The 17,980-nt window shown below is 37.8% G+C and overlaps 1 protein-coding gene across 1 annotated transcript in view; it reads right to left on the bottom strand.

The window, feature by feature from the left end:
- Positions 1 to 6,077: 6,077 nt before the first annotated feature.
- The window catches only part of prdm6 (PR domain containing 6), a 195,734-nt gene continuing 183,831 nt past the window's right edge, over positions 6,078 to 17,980 (bottom strand). Inside the window, exon 8 of the mRNA XM_073069490.1 lies at positions 6,078 to 9,621. Coding sequence (XP_072925591.1) covers positions 9,507 to 9,621 — 115 coding nt within the window. The 3' untranslated portion in view covers positions 6,078 to 9,506. The remainder of the gene's footprint in view (positions 9,622 to 17,980) is intronic.

The following is a 17,980-nucleotide window of genomic DNA, read 5'->3' as shown; positions in this document are numbered from 1 at the left end:
TTCATGATCTGAGAACTAGAGTGCCTGATGCTTTGAACTTCCTGTGCTTCACTAACCTTCTATAATGACAGCGATGTGCAGTGACCAGTTAACCTTGTTACTGTGGCATCTTTGAGAAGGGGAGAAACCAGGGGACCCAGGATAAGACCTGTGGTGAACTACATATACCTGTCTGGACACGCCCCTCTGCTGACTGCTCCTGTGGCTCCTCCCACAGACCCCTGTATAAAGGCAATTGGAGGCACTGCTCCTCCCTCAGTCTCCAGGATGTTGTGTGGTGGTTTCTTGCTACTAATCGTGGTCTCTTGCAGCTAATAAAAGCCTATCGTTTGCCTCCCATCTCCGAGAGTTATTGATGGTGCATCAAGACCACACACTCAAAAGGAGAAGTGCAAACTCCCACAGGCAGCACCAGAGTTTAGATTTGAACTCTGCCATACATTCATTGTGTTAGTTGTATGTAAGTATTTAATAGGTTTAAGCATTTTAATTATAGTTTTGTTTTTAATAAATATTTTACTAACTTATAATAGTATGTGCAATCATTAATTATGAACTTTTAAAAATAGTTATGAGTGCTTCTGACAGTTTTTCTAAATGATTTAGCTAACCCCTCCACTTTACTGGTTAGCAAAATATATCAGTAGAAAGTGCAATGAAATCACTTTGACTGAAGCCACGTCCAGTAGCCAAGTTCAAAATGGAAGAGTTGTTGAAGGTATGAGTGGATTCATCTGGTAAAAGAGCAGCAAGCATGGGCTGCATTCTATTCAGAGGAAATTTTGCTTTGGAAAATTAACTTTATTTGGAAATATTGATTGTGGCATCTTATCAAACTTCTCCCTGCGCTTTCTAGAGGTTCTTTAACCTTGGTGACCAAATTACGTCATGAACAGTTTACATTTTATTTCTTTTCTGAGATGTGGTTATGATGTTCAAGATTAACATTTAAGATTCATAATTATATTTGAACCATTTCTCGAATTAATGCAGTTCTTCTGACGGAAATACTCTTTCAGTTCTGTTAGACAGGGAATTCCTGGACTTAGACCCAGCAAAATATGGGGCATTTCCAGGGCAGGGCATCATGTAAGCAGGAGGTGGTGGAAATGAGTATTTTAGAAATTGCTGTTGAAATAGCCTGGGCTAGTAAATGCAGTGCATTTTGTGGGTGGTAAGCACTGCAGCCGTGGTGCAAAGGATCCACATTTAGCATGGTGGATGCTTTGTCCTGAGCTGTATTGCATCTCTTCAGAACTGTTGGACTTTTTGATACTATATACAGTTAATTGGATCATCAGTTAATTGGGCCATCTGCTTATTTGGGACAACTCTTAAAGAACAAAAACTAATTTAAAAATTGATGGGATTTCCTTTGTTTGGGATATTATGCTGCTTAATGGGGGCAGAAGACAGTTGCTGAACAGGCTATAACTAGCGTCAGTCACATGCACGTGGGTGACCATTAAACGCTACACAGGGCTTAGAGTGAACAGTTTTTAAATAGCCTCAGTTGCATGTTTTTGTGTTCAAAAAGCAGCGACTTTTGTCACTGATAGTTGACAAGAAATAAGTAGCAAGATGATTCAGAGATGGTTTGCTTACCATGGTTTCAAGCATTGGGTCTTGGAGATGCTAGAAATGACCAGGAGTGAAAATAAAACAATTTTGTTACTTCATTGAGTTAGGATGTATGCCTGTGTAGCATCGTATGAAAGCAGTCCATTATCTGCACTGATTTTGTTCATTACATACAATCAATGAATTACTCTGTTGATAACTTCTAGGAAATAATACCCTGTTTTATAGTAATATAGTAGTACTGGTAGTGTTCTAATTGGTTCTGTATTTCACTTAAGTACCTAATTTATTACCCAGTTTGTGTTTTTCATACCTTTTTAATTATTTTCATGAAACTTTGACTGAGGCAACCACATAATTGTGTCAATATGCATTGGTCCCAAGGTGTCCTAATTAATTGGAATCCAATGAATTGTGTAATATACAGAAAGTAAAATGGTCAAATCTTATTACATGATGCATAATAAGGTTCAAGTCAACGTAAGGAAAAATTAAGAATTTGCTTCAGTTTCTCTGCTTTATATGGTAGAATTTTGTGAATAAAACATGTGAGAGTTGTTTAATGTGCTAAACAAAAGCTTCAGCCCTTTACTTCCATCACTAACAAACCAAAAGCAGTCACCTTAACCTGATGTCATTATGCCAGACACCGTCTCTTAAAGAGCACACAACAACACAAGACGGTGTTTGTGAATTATATGGAACAGTTTCTATTATGAACAATATGTATCATCTGTCATCCATTACATTACTCTACAACATGGACTTGTTTGTAAGGCTCATCTGTATTAGTTAAATGTGCAGTTCAGAGATTGAACACAAAGGTGCCAAGTCCACAGCCCAATGTGACAAGCTGTTTCATCTCCTCCTTTCCCACTGAACAGCAGTAGGAACAGGACCTGGCTGCCAACATCTCCACACAACTCCTCTTTCCTATCCATCAATGTGTCAATACACTTTGCAGATGGATTGCTAGAATGATTGTCTGTGTATGATCAATGACCAATAAAACCTTTTATTACTGTGTGAGCACTTGACATGGGAGAACATGGAACAGATTTGCAAACAAATTTAGCATGAGTAACAAATGAAATTGAGCATGGCTGATTCAACATCAAAGTATCCTTTTTTTTCTGCGTTGGTTCCCACATCCTGCAGACATTCTGCATAGAAATAAGCTGCAGAGTGCCATCACTGCAGCCTTCATGGGAAGTTACCTTGAACTGGGAATCCCTTCTGGTCTAGATCTGCTGAAGTGTCCTTCTTCTTTCTGAAATGTGACTTCCCCTCTTAATTGATGGAACCCTGACAACCCTCTGTTGCCTGCACATCCGCTCCCACTTTTCTCTCCCCAGACCAAACAGAGGTAGAGTTCCCACGATTCTCACCTTTCACCCACAAGCCATCACCTCCATCGTGTCATTCTTCACCATTATCATCAGCTCCAACATGATCCCATCACCAGTTGCACCTTTCCTAAACACTCCCAAACATGCCTCCTTCTTTGTGCAAGGATAACTCTCCTTGTTCCACTCATCCTTCCCCATCCCCTAGTACTTTCTCCCACACCTTACAAATGCAAGGTGTGATGCCTGCCCTTTCTACTCCTCCTTCACCACAATCAGGGAGCTAAGCAACGTTTCCAGGAGAGACAGACACTCAACAGGTCCCTCTTCCAGCCTGGTCTACTACATTCAGTGCTCCTAATGTGGCCTCTTCTAAATTGAAGAAACCATATGTAGACTAGATGACTATTTTGCAGACTGCTTGCTCCCTCTCTGTAATAGGCACCATGGAGTTTCCATCTGCATGTCATTATAAACTTCCTTCACACTCCTAGTCCAATCTGTCTGGCCTCGGCCCTCTCCATTGTTATGGTGAGGCCAAATGCAAACTGGGGGACCAATATTTCATTGACTGCCAGGATAGCTTATGACCCAATGGAATGAGCATTGAATTTGCCAGGCAACCCATACCTCTGGAATTCTCTAACATGCACTCTCCTGTTTGCCTAGGTTCCTTCTCGCTTTGGTTACCTTTCCTATCTCCCACCTCCTCCCCCCAACTTGGCTCCAATCCCCCACCCTCTCCTCATTCACTTCTAGTTATCATCTACTAGTATCTGTCCCACCTCTCCCTTCACCCCTCAGTCCTGATGCAGGGTCTCAACTCAAAATACCAACATACACCTTTTGCCCCCATAGATGCTGCTTAACCCACTGAGCTCTTCCAGCGCTCTGTATTTTGTTCCAGATTACAGTATGAACAGTCTCTCTTGCCTTCAAACCTTAGCATATCTGCTTTAAGCAGCTGTGTCTCCACATTACCAGCCACTAAAGAGAACTGTCAGCTACTGCATGGTTCACTAATCTTCCACTAATGCTCCATTTATTAATTCAGCCCTGACTGAAGATAAAGAACCAGTTGGGGCAATTTGCCTGTCCCCAGTGCATTGGCTAGACCAGGAAGTTTTAAAAAAATTATGTTAAAATACAGGCTACCGAGCAGCAAAACAAGTGAGTTTGTGTAGACCACTGGAAACTTTTGATGTCCAGAGTGTTGCAAAGAATTGGAAGCTACTGAGAAAAAGTAGTGACAGTGTAGTAAAGCAGAGTCTAACGAGAATACACTTCCATTATGGAGTAGAATAGCACAGCCAGATTTTATTTATTTATTTAGAGATACAGAATGGTACAGACCTTTCTAGCCCAATGAGTCTGCACTGCCCAATTATGCTCGCGTAGCAAATTAACCAGCTAACCCATTCATCTTTGGAATGTGGGAGGAAACCTACGTGGTCATGGGGAGAACGAACTATCTTCTTATAGACAGCAGAAGAATAGAACCTGAGTCGCTGGTGCTTTAATAGCATTACGCTAACCACTATATGACTGTGCTGTCTCCAAATTGCCCTGAATCTAATAAATGTCAATTCAAATTTGAGCAGAGTTAATGTAGGCAAAACCAAAGCCAAAGGAGTAAGCATGTTGAGGGTTGAGTGGTGGGATCTGCTCAGCTAGTTTAAAATTTAAACTCATTACTTCCATAATAGGGAAAGAAAGGAGTGGAAGAATGTGTGAGGAAGGACAAAGAGTGATCAAGGATGGAGTTGGAGAAAGGAAGAATTCAGTAAAGCATTGCCAGCCAAATGTCAACTTTGATAAATTCAAGGTCCAGGCCACTTTGACGGTAGTAATCATGCATCACAAGGTCAAAGGCTTTCAGGCTACCAACAGACACGCGCAAGGTTGCTAGCCAGCTGGTCGAGATGTTTTTAAACTGCAACACTCCAAGTTCCCTGTTGTGTTTAGACTTGCAACACACTTAAAAGGTACCTGCTAGATGAGAGATACTGACTTCAAACTAGAGTCAGAACAACTGATGTGTTGTCTTGTCCACACTGCACCAACCTCCGCCACTGGCCTATAAACGTGCAGGAGCAGTGTGTGGTTAAGTGCCTTGCTCAAGGACACACACGCTGCCTCGGCTGAGGCTCGAACTAGTGACCGTCAGATTGCCAGCCCAAAGCCTTAAACACTTGGCCACGCAGTCCATTGGCGCTCAGTCTATGAGCATATTCAGAGGTATAATCGAACAAGCAGTGGTATGACAATAACATTCTGCAGTTGCCCAACCAATACTGGAAGTTTGTTTAAAATGCACTGCCAATTTTGCCAGGTTCCTGCTCAGTGAATCATAGAATCATACAACATAGAAATAGGCTCTGCAGGCATTTCAGCCCAGTTCATTCATGGAAACATGATGCCTATATATCCTTTTTCTAATTACCTGCATTAAACGTGTATCCCTCGACTTGTTTCCTGTCCAGGTTGCTTAAAATAATCTTGAGTTTGTCTTGTAGAAAAGTGTCTGTCAGTGTATAATTGTGAAAGGAAAGTTCCAAAGACACTCCTTTTAAAACTAGTGCAGAGAAGATAATGTGCCTTTGTAACATGAGTGAAACAATTGTATTCATAGCAGTCCATTTAGTCAGGACTCCCAAACTATTTAATTCATTGTTTTCATAACAAATCAAGAAATCTAAAGAGTTCCAGTTATTGGCTCTAATATAATCAGAAAATGTATTCTAATATTTAGAAAGTTAGAATTAATCCCATAAAATAAAGTACAGAAGTCTCAATGGTAACAATATACAGTAAGGATATGATATTGCATTGCAGGGTACCGTTCTCAGTCATAAAAGTCCTTTCCACTATATTGCATGTTTTCTGAAAAAAAGTGTTCATTGAATTTCATGTTTAAATCAGCCAAAGGAGAAAAACAAAGACAATTTGATTATATATCAGGCAAAATATCAGCTAGTTGTATATGTACCCGACAGTTTAAAATGTTTATTAATAAACTACAACATGTGAATACAAAAAATAAATGCAGGATGTCCGTGCTATTTCGCTGGCCTTGAGGATTTTCAAGTTACTAATCAGAAAGTCAATTCAGTAAAATCATTGTGTTAAGATTATTTATTGTATTAAAATAGTTTTACTTTAGTTTAATAGACATCTGATTAATTGAGCATTTAAATTTTTGAACCCAAGCACCATCTTTTTCTTGCGGTGTTCACTGTGCAAAGTAAAATGACAAAAAAAAAGAAAGGGTGACCGTTTGAAAAAGGTATTTATTGATCAAGAATTATGGTAATTTTCAGTTACCCCCAGATAAGTTAAGAGTCTCAGATGAATTAAAAGGTCTCTTCCATTCTGCAGCTCATCCTCCTAGAATAATATCTGAGTGAAAGCCATATGGCAGTCAGTGTTCAAGAAATCAAGCCATTAGTTATTAGACCACTAATCAAAAAACCTCCTTGTGACCTGCTCAAGAAATAGTCGGTGTCACTGAGCAAGCAGAATGCATTGGTCATTGGAGTGGGCACCTTCAAGTCATTCAATATTGTTTTATGTGGAGGTAGGTTATATCAAAAAATAAAAAAAAGTATTTGTCCCTAAAATGGTAACATCTACTCCATGTGTATATATTAAATTTAGTTTTGTTCTTTATTCATCTAACCTTTCTATAGAATGACATATTAAAACATATGTACATCATACAAATCATATTAAAACACAAGATTTTTTGGCAATGTTCAGTACAGCGTTTAGCTTTTTTTTCTGTGATGTATTTCTGTAGGGAACTCTGTTAAAGCTATTGATGTTGCTTTGAGCTAGAATACTTCTTGGCCATGTACAAAATGTACAAAAATGAATTCTCCTCAAATTCCAATAGAAAATGCTCAAAAATAGTTTGTAGTAATAAAATACACTCAGGAAAAGCAATAGTTGAATGAAAATTGATTATGAATTATTAAACAAAAATTAGTCCATAATAATACTATTGCACTCATATGCCTCAAGTGCAGCTATTATTGATAAGATATGTATAGTGTTATTTATCTGAATTGTACATTAAGATTATATCATAATTTTAATTACTTCTAGATAGATCTTTTGAAAACTCTTACATTGCAAATACCACAAGGAGGATTAATATCCAACAACTCGTGCTGAAGAAGAGCCTGGGTAATTGCAAATGAACTAAAGAACAACACTATCCATTAAGTATGGTGTCACCTTCTTGTCAGCTAAACATGTCATTTTTCACACATCAGTTATTTTTCTGTTTTGCTTTTATTTGTAATGGCCTTACATATGACAACCATCATTCCAAGTTGGCTCCATAAATCAGCTTTTGAGTTATTGAAAATTTGATATTTTTAAGTGGTACATTGTGACAATGCCATGTATTTTTATTATTTGTATCCAGCATGGGTATAAACTATGTATGATCAATTGTTTCTAGACGGCCAAGCAGCATCCGAAATACTGATTCTTGTTGTCATTAATTCATGGCACAAATTAACATAGAAATTAAAATGACATTATACAAAACAGGGAGGAATTCCTGTAGCAAAATGCAAAAGAGGAATTTTGCAGAAAATATATGTATGAAGGATTCAACCTTATTAATCTTTGCAGGGGCCACCATGCATTTTGGGTCAATATCTGGAAAATAATAGAAGGCTTAGTAGCTTTCAAAATTGTGTAGTTAATTCCTATATTATTCTATTTATAGAAAACATTTGATAATATTTTCTATGTTTAATGTTCATTTTAGGTCATTACAAATATTCCCTACAAGATTCAGAGTGAATTTAAAACGAGGGGCCATGGTGCAGGTATGCAATAACAGCCACTAATGGGCTAAAACACTGTGATTTAAAGTCCTCCAGCTTTTAATCTAACAGTGAGTGTTCTCAGTAACAATATTGCTCAACGGTGATGTAAAAAAAGATATAATCTGAATCCTGTGTCCAGTGCGGCGGCAGATTCAAGAACCCCGACACACTGAGTGTATCTTTATGTATCTTAACATCCAGTATTCAGAGTATAACGTTCATAATTTTTCTCCATAAAATTTTTGTTCACAAAATTCACTGTGACTAAATTTATAGGCTTGTCTTCTAGCTGATGAGCTTAAAAGAATAACTGGAAGTAAATGGAACTGCAAATAGTACTGAGAATTCCATATTTGTAGAGGTGTAACCATTTTGATGTGTGATTGTTAATAGCCCATTGAGGAAAGTTTGTGTTCAATGGTGAATGATATTAAAGAATGAACTTCATTGGTTCTGCATAGTGTTATATACAGCCTGATGGCTCAAGTATTCACAGTTATTCAATATATTTGAGTATGAATTCTGAATGCACTGTTGTGCTGCAAGAGTTCGGCAAGGAATGATGTGACAGAAACATAATGTTTCCCTCACAACAACATATTATGATTTTTTATTTATTTATACTCTATATAAAATAAGAGTAATCAGTAAGTGTGATTTAGTTCCCTACCAACACAATCATCAACTTCAACACAGGAAGCTGGCTTATAACAATCACATGATTCACTAAGTTTCATTCACTTTTAATTGAACTGCAACTGTTGATTTAGAACATTAAAGGATAGCCAGGCTTTCTTGTTTGGAAGCTATGAGAGGAAGATGTTAAACTACAAATCTGCTGATGGCTTAACCCTACAAATAGGATATATTTTTGCCAAATTGCTAGTTGAGCAACAGACCTTTTTCCCCCATTAATTTTACATTGATTTTAGTGCTTAAAGTGTTGCAAAGAATTAATCATGCAGGATAACGTAATCAAAAGAAACATTTCACCATTAGCCCAGATTTAGGCTGAATTATTATTCTGCCTGAGAATTTATGGACAAATAATTGTTCAAACTTACTTATGTGCATTGGCTTTCATAGCTCTATTGACAGACATACTGCCAACAGAACTGCAGTAATACATTTACTATTAATGTTGATTGGCTGCAGTTTTACATTTTGTAATTCTGAATTGCAGAGTCCTAATCCAATAAGGAAAATGTACCTTTGCATTTTACAATAAATCTGGGACTCTTTAATTCAAAATGCAATTTCTGGCTTCTCTTGTAGACATCACCACTGGAAAAAAAAAGATAAAAGATCTGTGTCCCTCAGGTCATGCTTAAAAAGGTGCAAAAAAACAATGTGCATTCTCAGTCACAATTGTGGGCTACTGAACCCACTAATTAATATTTTTTTTCTCGCTTTGGTATTAAATAACAATTAAAAGGTTCTTAGAAACGTAATATATTCTGGTCATAGGAATCTGTGGAGGTGTCCCATTATTTGACTTTGTCCATTGAAATGAGCCGTTACCTTATTCATAAATAAATAATCTTTTTTTTCCTGGTTTGTTTCTCTCTCTCCTATGCCAAGATCAATATCTTTTAACATCTTACTTATTTTATTACTGCTTTTGCTTTTCTGGGACTGATTGAAAGTTGCTCAGAGGAAATCTTTGGTTTTGCTTAAGTATCCATGACATTTAATCATGACTTTCCTTGCAGTTTAATTCCAGCCAGTCAATCAGTTAATCCACTTCAATTGATTCTGTGCTTTCTGTCATTGGCTTGCATTCGTTGGGCATCCGTTGGTGTCGGCTCAGCTGTGTGGCTTGTGTGAAGCTCCGATCACATTTCTCGCACCTGCGGAGGCAATAAGAAAATTAAGACAGGGAGCTACATGTAAAGGGTGATGGCCATTTTCTCATCCCAACTAATCGGAACAGACACTTAAAAGTGGCTGTGAATTTTATAAGGCTCCTGGGGTCTAATTGGTGGCTACTCCCCGGCCTTGATGCAAGTGATGGGACAAGGTTTGCTTGATTCAGAACAGAGGATTCTGTCAATAGGCAGAGAGTAAGGTGATTTCTCAAGAGATGCCTGTCTTGTTATGGTCCTGCTCACTGTCAGTTCAAATAGATAAAGAACAAAAAGAGATTTTCAGGAGCATGCCATCAAAGGACCTGCTTTGTCGGAAGCTCAAGGGCCTGAGGAGAAATTGATGGCAGACTAAATCTCACCTTTCACTAATCCAAAATCAGACAGAGGAGGCTGTAAATGGCAAATCATGTTCAGGAAACTACTTAGATCTTAAATACAGAATGGTGTTTCAGACATCTAGGCATTCTTGAAATCTGAACATCTGCAACATCGGCACCATTCGAGAATCTTTTATTGATGAAGAATATAATTTAGCGTCAAATTTTCTGTAGTATCTTTATTGTATTTTCTACCAGTTTTTAGATTCTATTGAACTGTAAAGGCATATAGAAAGACAAGTGAAAAATATAATTGGAGAATTTTAATGACATTTTACAGCACAGCTTTGAGTTTTTTTTCTCAAAATAACAGAATATGTTTTAAATTCTGGTGTATGTGTACATTAAAATGTACTCAAAAAAGAAATGAAGTTTTATATACAATTGAAATAGCTCTTGTCAGTATGCAAATGGAATTTGGAAAACACAGGGGTGCAGAAATTCTCAGAGGATATATCAGCATCACTTAATGCCATGCATCAGTTTTAAAACAAATTGTTGCAAGGTGCAGCAGCTCTTTGAAATATTGTATTTTTTATTTGCATAACAATTTAGTTCTGTCTGCTTTAATGCTTCCTTCATCCAGAAATATATCATATGCTTTTTTAAAATTAATATATAAAGTCACCTTTAACATCTTTATCATTATAATGTCAACTGTATCATGAAAAAAAATGGCCCAAATTGAATTATTTTAATAATAATTTGAAGACTAAACATGGAGGAGGTAAATGAGCAACCATTAAATTGAATAAAGTATTCAGGAGAAAATTATTTACTCGGAATGTATTAATAATCTGAACCATGAATGCAAAATACAATTACTGTCATTTTTAATCCATGATCAGCCCTGCACTTCTATCAAGTCCTTCTTCATTTTACTTATTACAGGGAATAGTTGAGGTTACTTCAGTAGTTGCATTAAACCCACGAGAAAGCAATAAAGCAAGTTGAAGGATCTTTTCAAGAAGACTAGGAGGAAGTTTGTTGGTAACATAAATATCAACCTGAACCAATTGAATTAAAAGGCCAGTGTTCATACTGGACAGTATAATTTTCATGTTATACTATCCAAGCAATGATGGTCTTTCCCCTACTCTCCCTACCATTGAAGGCGAGAGTTGAGATGCAAATTTACAAATCTGATGGGTCATATGCCTGTTTCTGTAGTAAAAATCTAAACTGCTGGAAGAACTTAGTGCATCAAGACACCATTTATGGAAGCAACGGAATGTTTGATAGGCTGACTCTCTGCATCAGGACTGGCCTAGTTTTGTGCTGTAAACACAATTCAATATTATTTAAATAAAGTAAAAGACAATGGAAATGAAGGAAAACAACTGAAACTCAACATGTTGCTTCCAATAATGAAATAATGCAGCCATGTTACTAATGAGGGTACTCTCAAAGTCAAGCTTCCTAATTATAAACCACAGTATTGAATTTGATTGGTTCTTTGCTGCCTGTAGAGTTTTCAAAACCTCATTCTTGTAGAAAGCTGCAACCATTTCCCTGGTTGAAAAAGGACAGAGAAAGGTTGGAGACCAGGCTTTCACTTGTTAAGTTGTTCCACAATTCCAAGACTCATTAAGCAGTGGATGCATTCCTAACAAAAGCATTTAAATGAATTAGGAGGAAATATTCTGGTTTTGGTTAGGACAGGCCAACAATATTTTGTAGGCTCTTCAGATGAACTGAAAACTCAGTGATTGCTGAATGAGAGGTTTGTTTTTGTCTCTGACTGTACTCCCCCACCAGCTGGTGCTCGGATCTGCCATCAGTGATCGTGTACATCCGGAATCGTGGCAGGGACTTTGGATATACTGAACTTGTAGAGACCTATGGCAAGTGGGTGGGTTGGGGAAAATGGAATACTCATTGTTCTCCTTAACTTCTCCATAAAATGAAACCTACTTGTGTCTATAAATGTGTCTATAAATTCTATCACCTATAAAGTGAAACAAATTTTTGAGTGAAATTTTGATCAACAAAAGCGGATTAGAGTTAGTTACAATTTCACACTCTGGTTGTCTTTCCAAATTCTGCGTAAATCTTTAGATACCCAGTGTTTTGGTATTAGATCATACTCGTTTAAATGTTTTCCTATATTAAGTGTGATGTTCACCCAAAATTTCAGAGTTGTTAAACACAATAAAAATTCTACTGATGGAAAGCAACTGCTGTGTAACTGAAATCAGTGCCATCAAGATCATGTAGAAGAAAAGTTACAGGAAGAGGGACAGAGACTTTCCATGCAATTGCTCAGGACTGATTCATTCTAAAGGCAACAAGTTCAGAAAACTATTTGTGCCATTTATTTTAAGCAAACAAAAAACATCAGTCAACATTAGAAAGGTCTTTTAACACTGCACAATTTGTACAGCTAGATGTACCTTAAACTAACAGGGTATTGCCTCATTACTTGCCAGAAGAAAGAAACATTAGGGAGGTATAAATCAGTTTGCCTTATTTAATTGTTCTTTTAGAGGCAATATCAGATTGATTGGGAAAACTAAAGATTCAAAAGCTTAATGAAAACAAGAGGACACTTTTAGAAGATTGTATGGGAAGCGATGTTGGATAATAAACCTGGCAGAACAATTTGGTGCACTTTCTAATGTCTAGAGATCTTGAAAAGAATTTCCCAACCAGAAGAATGATTGCAGACAGCTCCTTTCACTTATGAATTAGTAGAATAATTGAATAATAGAACAGAGGCAAAAGCTATTTGGACCAGTGAGATGTATTAAAATTGAGTTATTCATTTAGTCCCATTACTCTCCTTACACTACAGAGTCTTATTTTCTTCTAAATATATATGTATTTTCCTCCTTAAACCTATTATGGATCTGCTTCCAATAGCAACTCATGTGTTTTCTGTTCAATCACAATACATATTTCCAGAGTAAACATTCAGCCCTATAATAATCTTCTCCTTAAATTTTTCTACTTAAAAGCTAATCTAAACCTTCCTTTTTCCAGTGAAAAGAACTCCATTTTCTTTATTTTCCTTCTGGTACTAAACCTTATTATTCTTGATATAATTTAAATAAGTCTTCTCTCTACTTTCTAAGTAACTTTGTGAACGTGTAAGTGAACCGGTAAACTGGGAGTAGGTGTGCGCCATTTAGCCCCACACCTGCACTGTCATTCAATGAGATTATGCCAGATCTGATTATAACCTCAACTTTGTATTAGGATTGATACATTAGGTCTGATAATAAATGTCTTGTTTTAATATTTTAAATAATAATTTCCAATATTTTTTTCTGTTTTGATGGATGCTGATTTACTGGTTCTAGTTTGCTTTTTGTTCTCTACCCTTTTTGAATAAAGAAGGTGTAGTTGCTAATGGAACATCCCCATTTTCTAGAAAGATTTGGAAAATCAAAACCAATGGCCTCTTCTGATAATAATCTACAATGAAATCCATCAAGGCCAATTTTGTCAGCTCACAGCTCCTTCAAATTTCTCAGTACTCTTCCCTGGTGACAGGAATTCTCCTGAGTTTCTAACAACCCACCTTCCAGTTACCAAGATATAGCTTTTCTAACTTGTTGCTGCAAGGATCGATTTCAAACTTCATAAATGCTTAATATTGTGCTAGTACCACATGTTTGTCAGGGCAGGAATAGGATGATAGTACAGATGGATCTGCGGCTGAGGAAGTGGTGTCAGGAGCAGGTCAGATTTCTGGATCATTGGGATCTCTTCTGGAGAAGGTATGACCTGTACAAAAAAGGGGACCAAAAACCTTGTGGGCAGGTTTGCTAGAATTCTTCGAGAGGGTTTAAACTAATTTGGCAGGGGGATGGGAAATGGAATAATAGAGAAGTTGCTATACGTTGATGCAGTGTGTAGTCAAGACTGTGAGAAAGGACTGGCAGCTAATATGGCAAATTCCAGTCAGTGGGATGATTCTAAGTGAAACATGGGGGCAAAATTCAGAAGAGTGATGAATACAGACTGGATGCACATGTTATACAGAATAAAGTAGATGATCTTGGAGCAAAGTTGGAGATTGGCAGGTACGACATTCTGGGCATCACTGAGTCGTGGCCTGCATAATGATCATAGTTGGGAGCTTAACATGAAAGGATACACATTGAATCAAAAGGACATGTAGGTAGGCAGAAGGGGTGGATAGCTCTATTGGCAAAAAATGAAATAAAATCCTTAGAAAGAGGTGGCATAGGATCGGTGATGTACAATCCTTATGGGTAGTTAAGAAACTACAAGGATGAAAAAACACTGATGGAAGTCATATCCGGTCCCCTGAACAGTAGCCAGGGTATGGGTTATAAATTTTAATGGGAAATCGAAAAGGCATGTAATTAGAGCAATATTACGATAATCATGGGGGATTTCAATATGTAGGTAGATCGGGGAAATCAGGCTGGTGCTGGATCCCAAGAGAGGGAATTTATAGAATGCTAACAAGATGGCTTTCTAGGGTAGCTCATGGTTAAATTCACTAGGAGAAAGAGAATTCTGGATTGAGTGTTGTGTAATGAACCAGATTTGACTAGGGAGCTTAAGATGAAGGAACTCTTCAGAGACAATGATCATAATAAGATAGAATTCACCCAGCAATTTGAGAGAGTGAAGATAAAGTCATATATATCAGTATTACATGGAGTAAAAGGAATTACAGAGGCATGGGAGAGAAGCTGGCCAAAGATGTTTGGAAGGGGACACTAGCAGGGATGATGGCAGGGCAGCAAAGGTTGGAGTTTCTGGGTGCAATTTAAAAGTGCAAAATAGATACATCCCAACCATAGAACACTACAGCACAGTACAGGCCCTTCAGCCCTCCATGTTGTGCTGACCCATATAATCCTTTTAAAAAAAAGTACTAAACCCACACTACCCCATAGCCCTCCATTTTTCTTTCATCCATGTGCCTGTCCAAGAGGCTCTCAAATACCCTTAATGTTTAAGCCTCCACCACCATCTCTGGCAAGTCATTCCAGGCACTCACAACCCTCTGTGTAAAAAACTTACCCCTGATGTCTTCCCTAAACTTCCCTCCCTTAATTTTGTACATATGCCCTCTGGTGTTTGCTATTGGTGCCCTGGGAAACAGGTACTGACTATCCACCCTTTCTATGCCTCTCATAATCTTGTAGACCTCTATCAAGTCCCCTCTCATTCTTCTACACTCCAAAGAGAAAAGTCCCAGCTCTGCTAACCTTGCTTCATATGACTTGTTCTCCAATCCAGGCAACATCCTGGTAAATCTCTGCATCCTCTCCATAGCTTCCACATCCTTCCTATAATGAGGTGACCAGAATTGAACACAATACTCTAAGTGCGGTCTCACCAGAGATTTGTAGATGATGAAATGATCTTGTTAACCCAAAGATGAAGAAATGTTCTAAAGGGAGGATGAGGCAACTGTGGCTGACAAGGGAAGTCAAAGATAGCATAAAAGCAAAAGAGAGAGCATATAGCAAAAACTAGTGGGAAGTTAGAGGATTGGGAAGCTGCTTTTAAACACCAACAGAAGGCAACTAAAAAGAATAAGACCAGAAGGAAAGAAAAGATTAAATGCGATGGTAAACTATCAAAAGATTTTTCAGATAAGATTAAAGGAGAGGTGAAAGTGGATATTGGACCATTGGAAAACAATGCTGAGAGCTAGTAATGGGGGTAAAAGAAATGGCGGGTGAACTTAATAAGTATTTTCCATCAGCCTTTTTCTGTGAAAGACACTAGCAGTATGGCAGAAATACAAGAGTGTCACGGGCAGAAGTGATTGTAGTTGCTATTACTAAGGAGAAGGTGCTTGGGAAGCTGAAAGGTCTGAAGAAGATAAATGACTTGGACCAGGTGGATTACATCCCAATTTTCTGAAAGAAGTAACTGAAGAGATTGTGGAGGCATTAGTAATGATCTTTCAAGAATCACTAGATTCTGAAATAGTTCCTGAGGACTGAAAAATTGCAAATATCACTCCAGTCTTTAAGATAGGATGGAGATGGAAGAAGGAAAATTATAGACCAGATAGCCTGATTGCAGTGGTTGGTAAGATGTTGGAGTCCATTGCTAAGGATGAGGTTTCAGAGTACTTGGAAGCACATGATAAAATAGCCAGGGTCATCATAGTTTCCTTAAGGGACATGCTTGCCTGATAAATCTGCTGGAATTCTTTGAGGAAATAGCAGGCAGGATAGACAAAGAAGAGTCAGTGGATGTTGTTTACTTGGATTTTCAGAAGGCCTTTGACAAGGTGCCACATGAGGCTGCTTAACAAGATAAGAACCCTTGATATTACTGGAAAGATACTAACATTGATAGAAGATTGACTGACTGGCAGGAGGCAAAGTGTCGGAATAAAGGGGTTAGCTACCAGTGACTAGAGGTGTTCTGCATTGTGGGTATTGGGACTGCTTTTCATGTATTTGTTAATGATTTGGATGATGGAATTGATGGCTTTGTGGCAAAGTTTGCAGATGATATAAAGATAAGTAAAGGGGCAAGACATGTTGAGGAAGGAACTGGGAAGATTGGGAGAATGGGCAAAGAAGTGGTAGATGGAATATAATATAGAAAAGTGTATGGTCATGCACTTCGGTAGAAAGAATAAAAGCATTGACTACTTTCTAAGTAAGATGAAAATTCAAAAATCAGAGGTGCAAAGGGACTTAGGAGTCATTGTGCAGGATTCCCTAAAGGTTAGCTTGCAGGTTAAGTCAATAGTAAGGAAGGCAAATGCAATGTTAGCATTCATTTTGACAGAACTAGAATATAAGAGCAAGGATGCAATGCTGAGGCTTTATAAGGCATTGGTCTGACTGCACTTAGAGTATTGTGAGCAGCTTCGGACCACTTATCTAAAAAAAAGATGTGCTGGCGTTGGAGAAGGTCCAGAGTAGGTTCAGGAGAATGAGGGAAAGAAAGGGTTAATGTATGGGGTGCGTTTTTTGCCTCTGAACCTGTTACTGCCAGAATTTAGATGTAAATGCAGGGATCTCATTGAAACCTATGAAATACTGAAAGACCTAGATACAGTGGATGTGGATGGGATGATTCCTATCGTGTGTGAGTCTCGAACCTGAGGGCACAGCCTCAGAATAGAGGGCCATCCATTTAAACTGAGATGACAAGGAGCTTCTTCAGCCAGAGAGTGATATATCTGTGGAATTTATTGCTACAGAAAGTTGTAGGGGCCAAGTCATTGAGTATATATAAAGCAGAGGCTGATAGGTTCTTGGTTAGTCAGGGCATCAAAGGTTATGGAGAGAAGGCAGGAGAATGGGGTTCAGAGGGATAATAAATCAGCCATGATGGATTGCTGGAGCAGACACAATGGGCTGAATGGCCTAATTCTACTCCTTGGTCTTAAGGTCTTCAATAGGGTTTCCAAAATTAGATACTATGCATGTGATAAAGTGGGTTGGATAGTGCCTCTTCACATCTCTGACCTGGGTTTAACTGAAGCCTATATTGTGAGGTTGTCTGCTATTTGGACCTTGGTAACCTTCAGTTTGTTCAGAATGCCATTTAATAATCTCACAAAGAAAATCCATTTACGGTAAGTTATTTTTTTTGTCGGTTGGATTGGGACACCTTGGAATTGGAGGTTACCAATTCTTATAATCCTTATCGGAGGAAAGTAAATGAATAGGATAATGGAAAGAATATTAAATTGTTTTATAGTGAATCGTATGTAGAAGAACAAAACCTGGTCAAACAAAACAGATAGTTCTACAATTTGAACTGCTTGAGAACATCTACCACTAGGATTAAGGGCAACTTCTATTCCACTGTCTTAAGACACTTGAACAGAGTCTTTCTATGATGCATAACTCCTGGTTTCTCAATCTAGATTGGTATAGATTTGTTTGATTATCTGCAGTTCACTTTCTCTTTAACTCTAAAACTATATTCTGCAGTCTGTTATAACTAGTTATAACTGCTATATTGATTGCCTAGCTTCTTTGGTGTGGCATATTATAGAC

The sequence above is a fragment of the Hemitrygon akajei genome, chromosome 2 (assembly GCF_048418815.1).
Source record: "Hemitrygon akajei chromosome 2, sHemAka1.3, whole genome shotgun sequence".
NCBI lineage: Eukaryota > Metazoa > Chordata > Chondrichthyes > Myliobatiformes > Dasyatidae > Hemitrygon > Hemitrygon akajei.
This window is presented reverse-complemented; position numbering and strand designations above follow the sequence as displayed.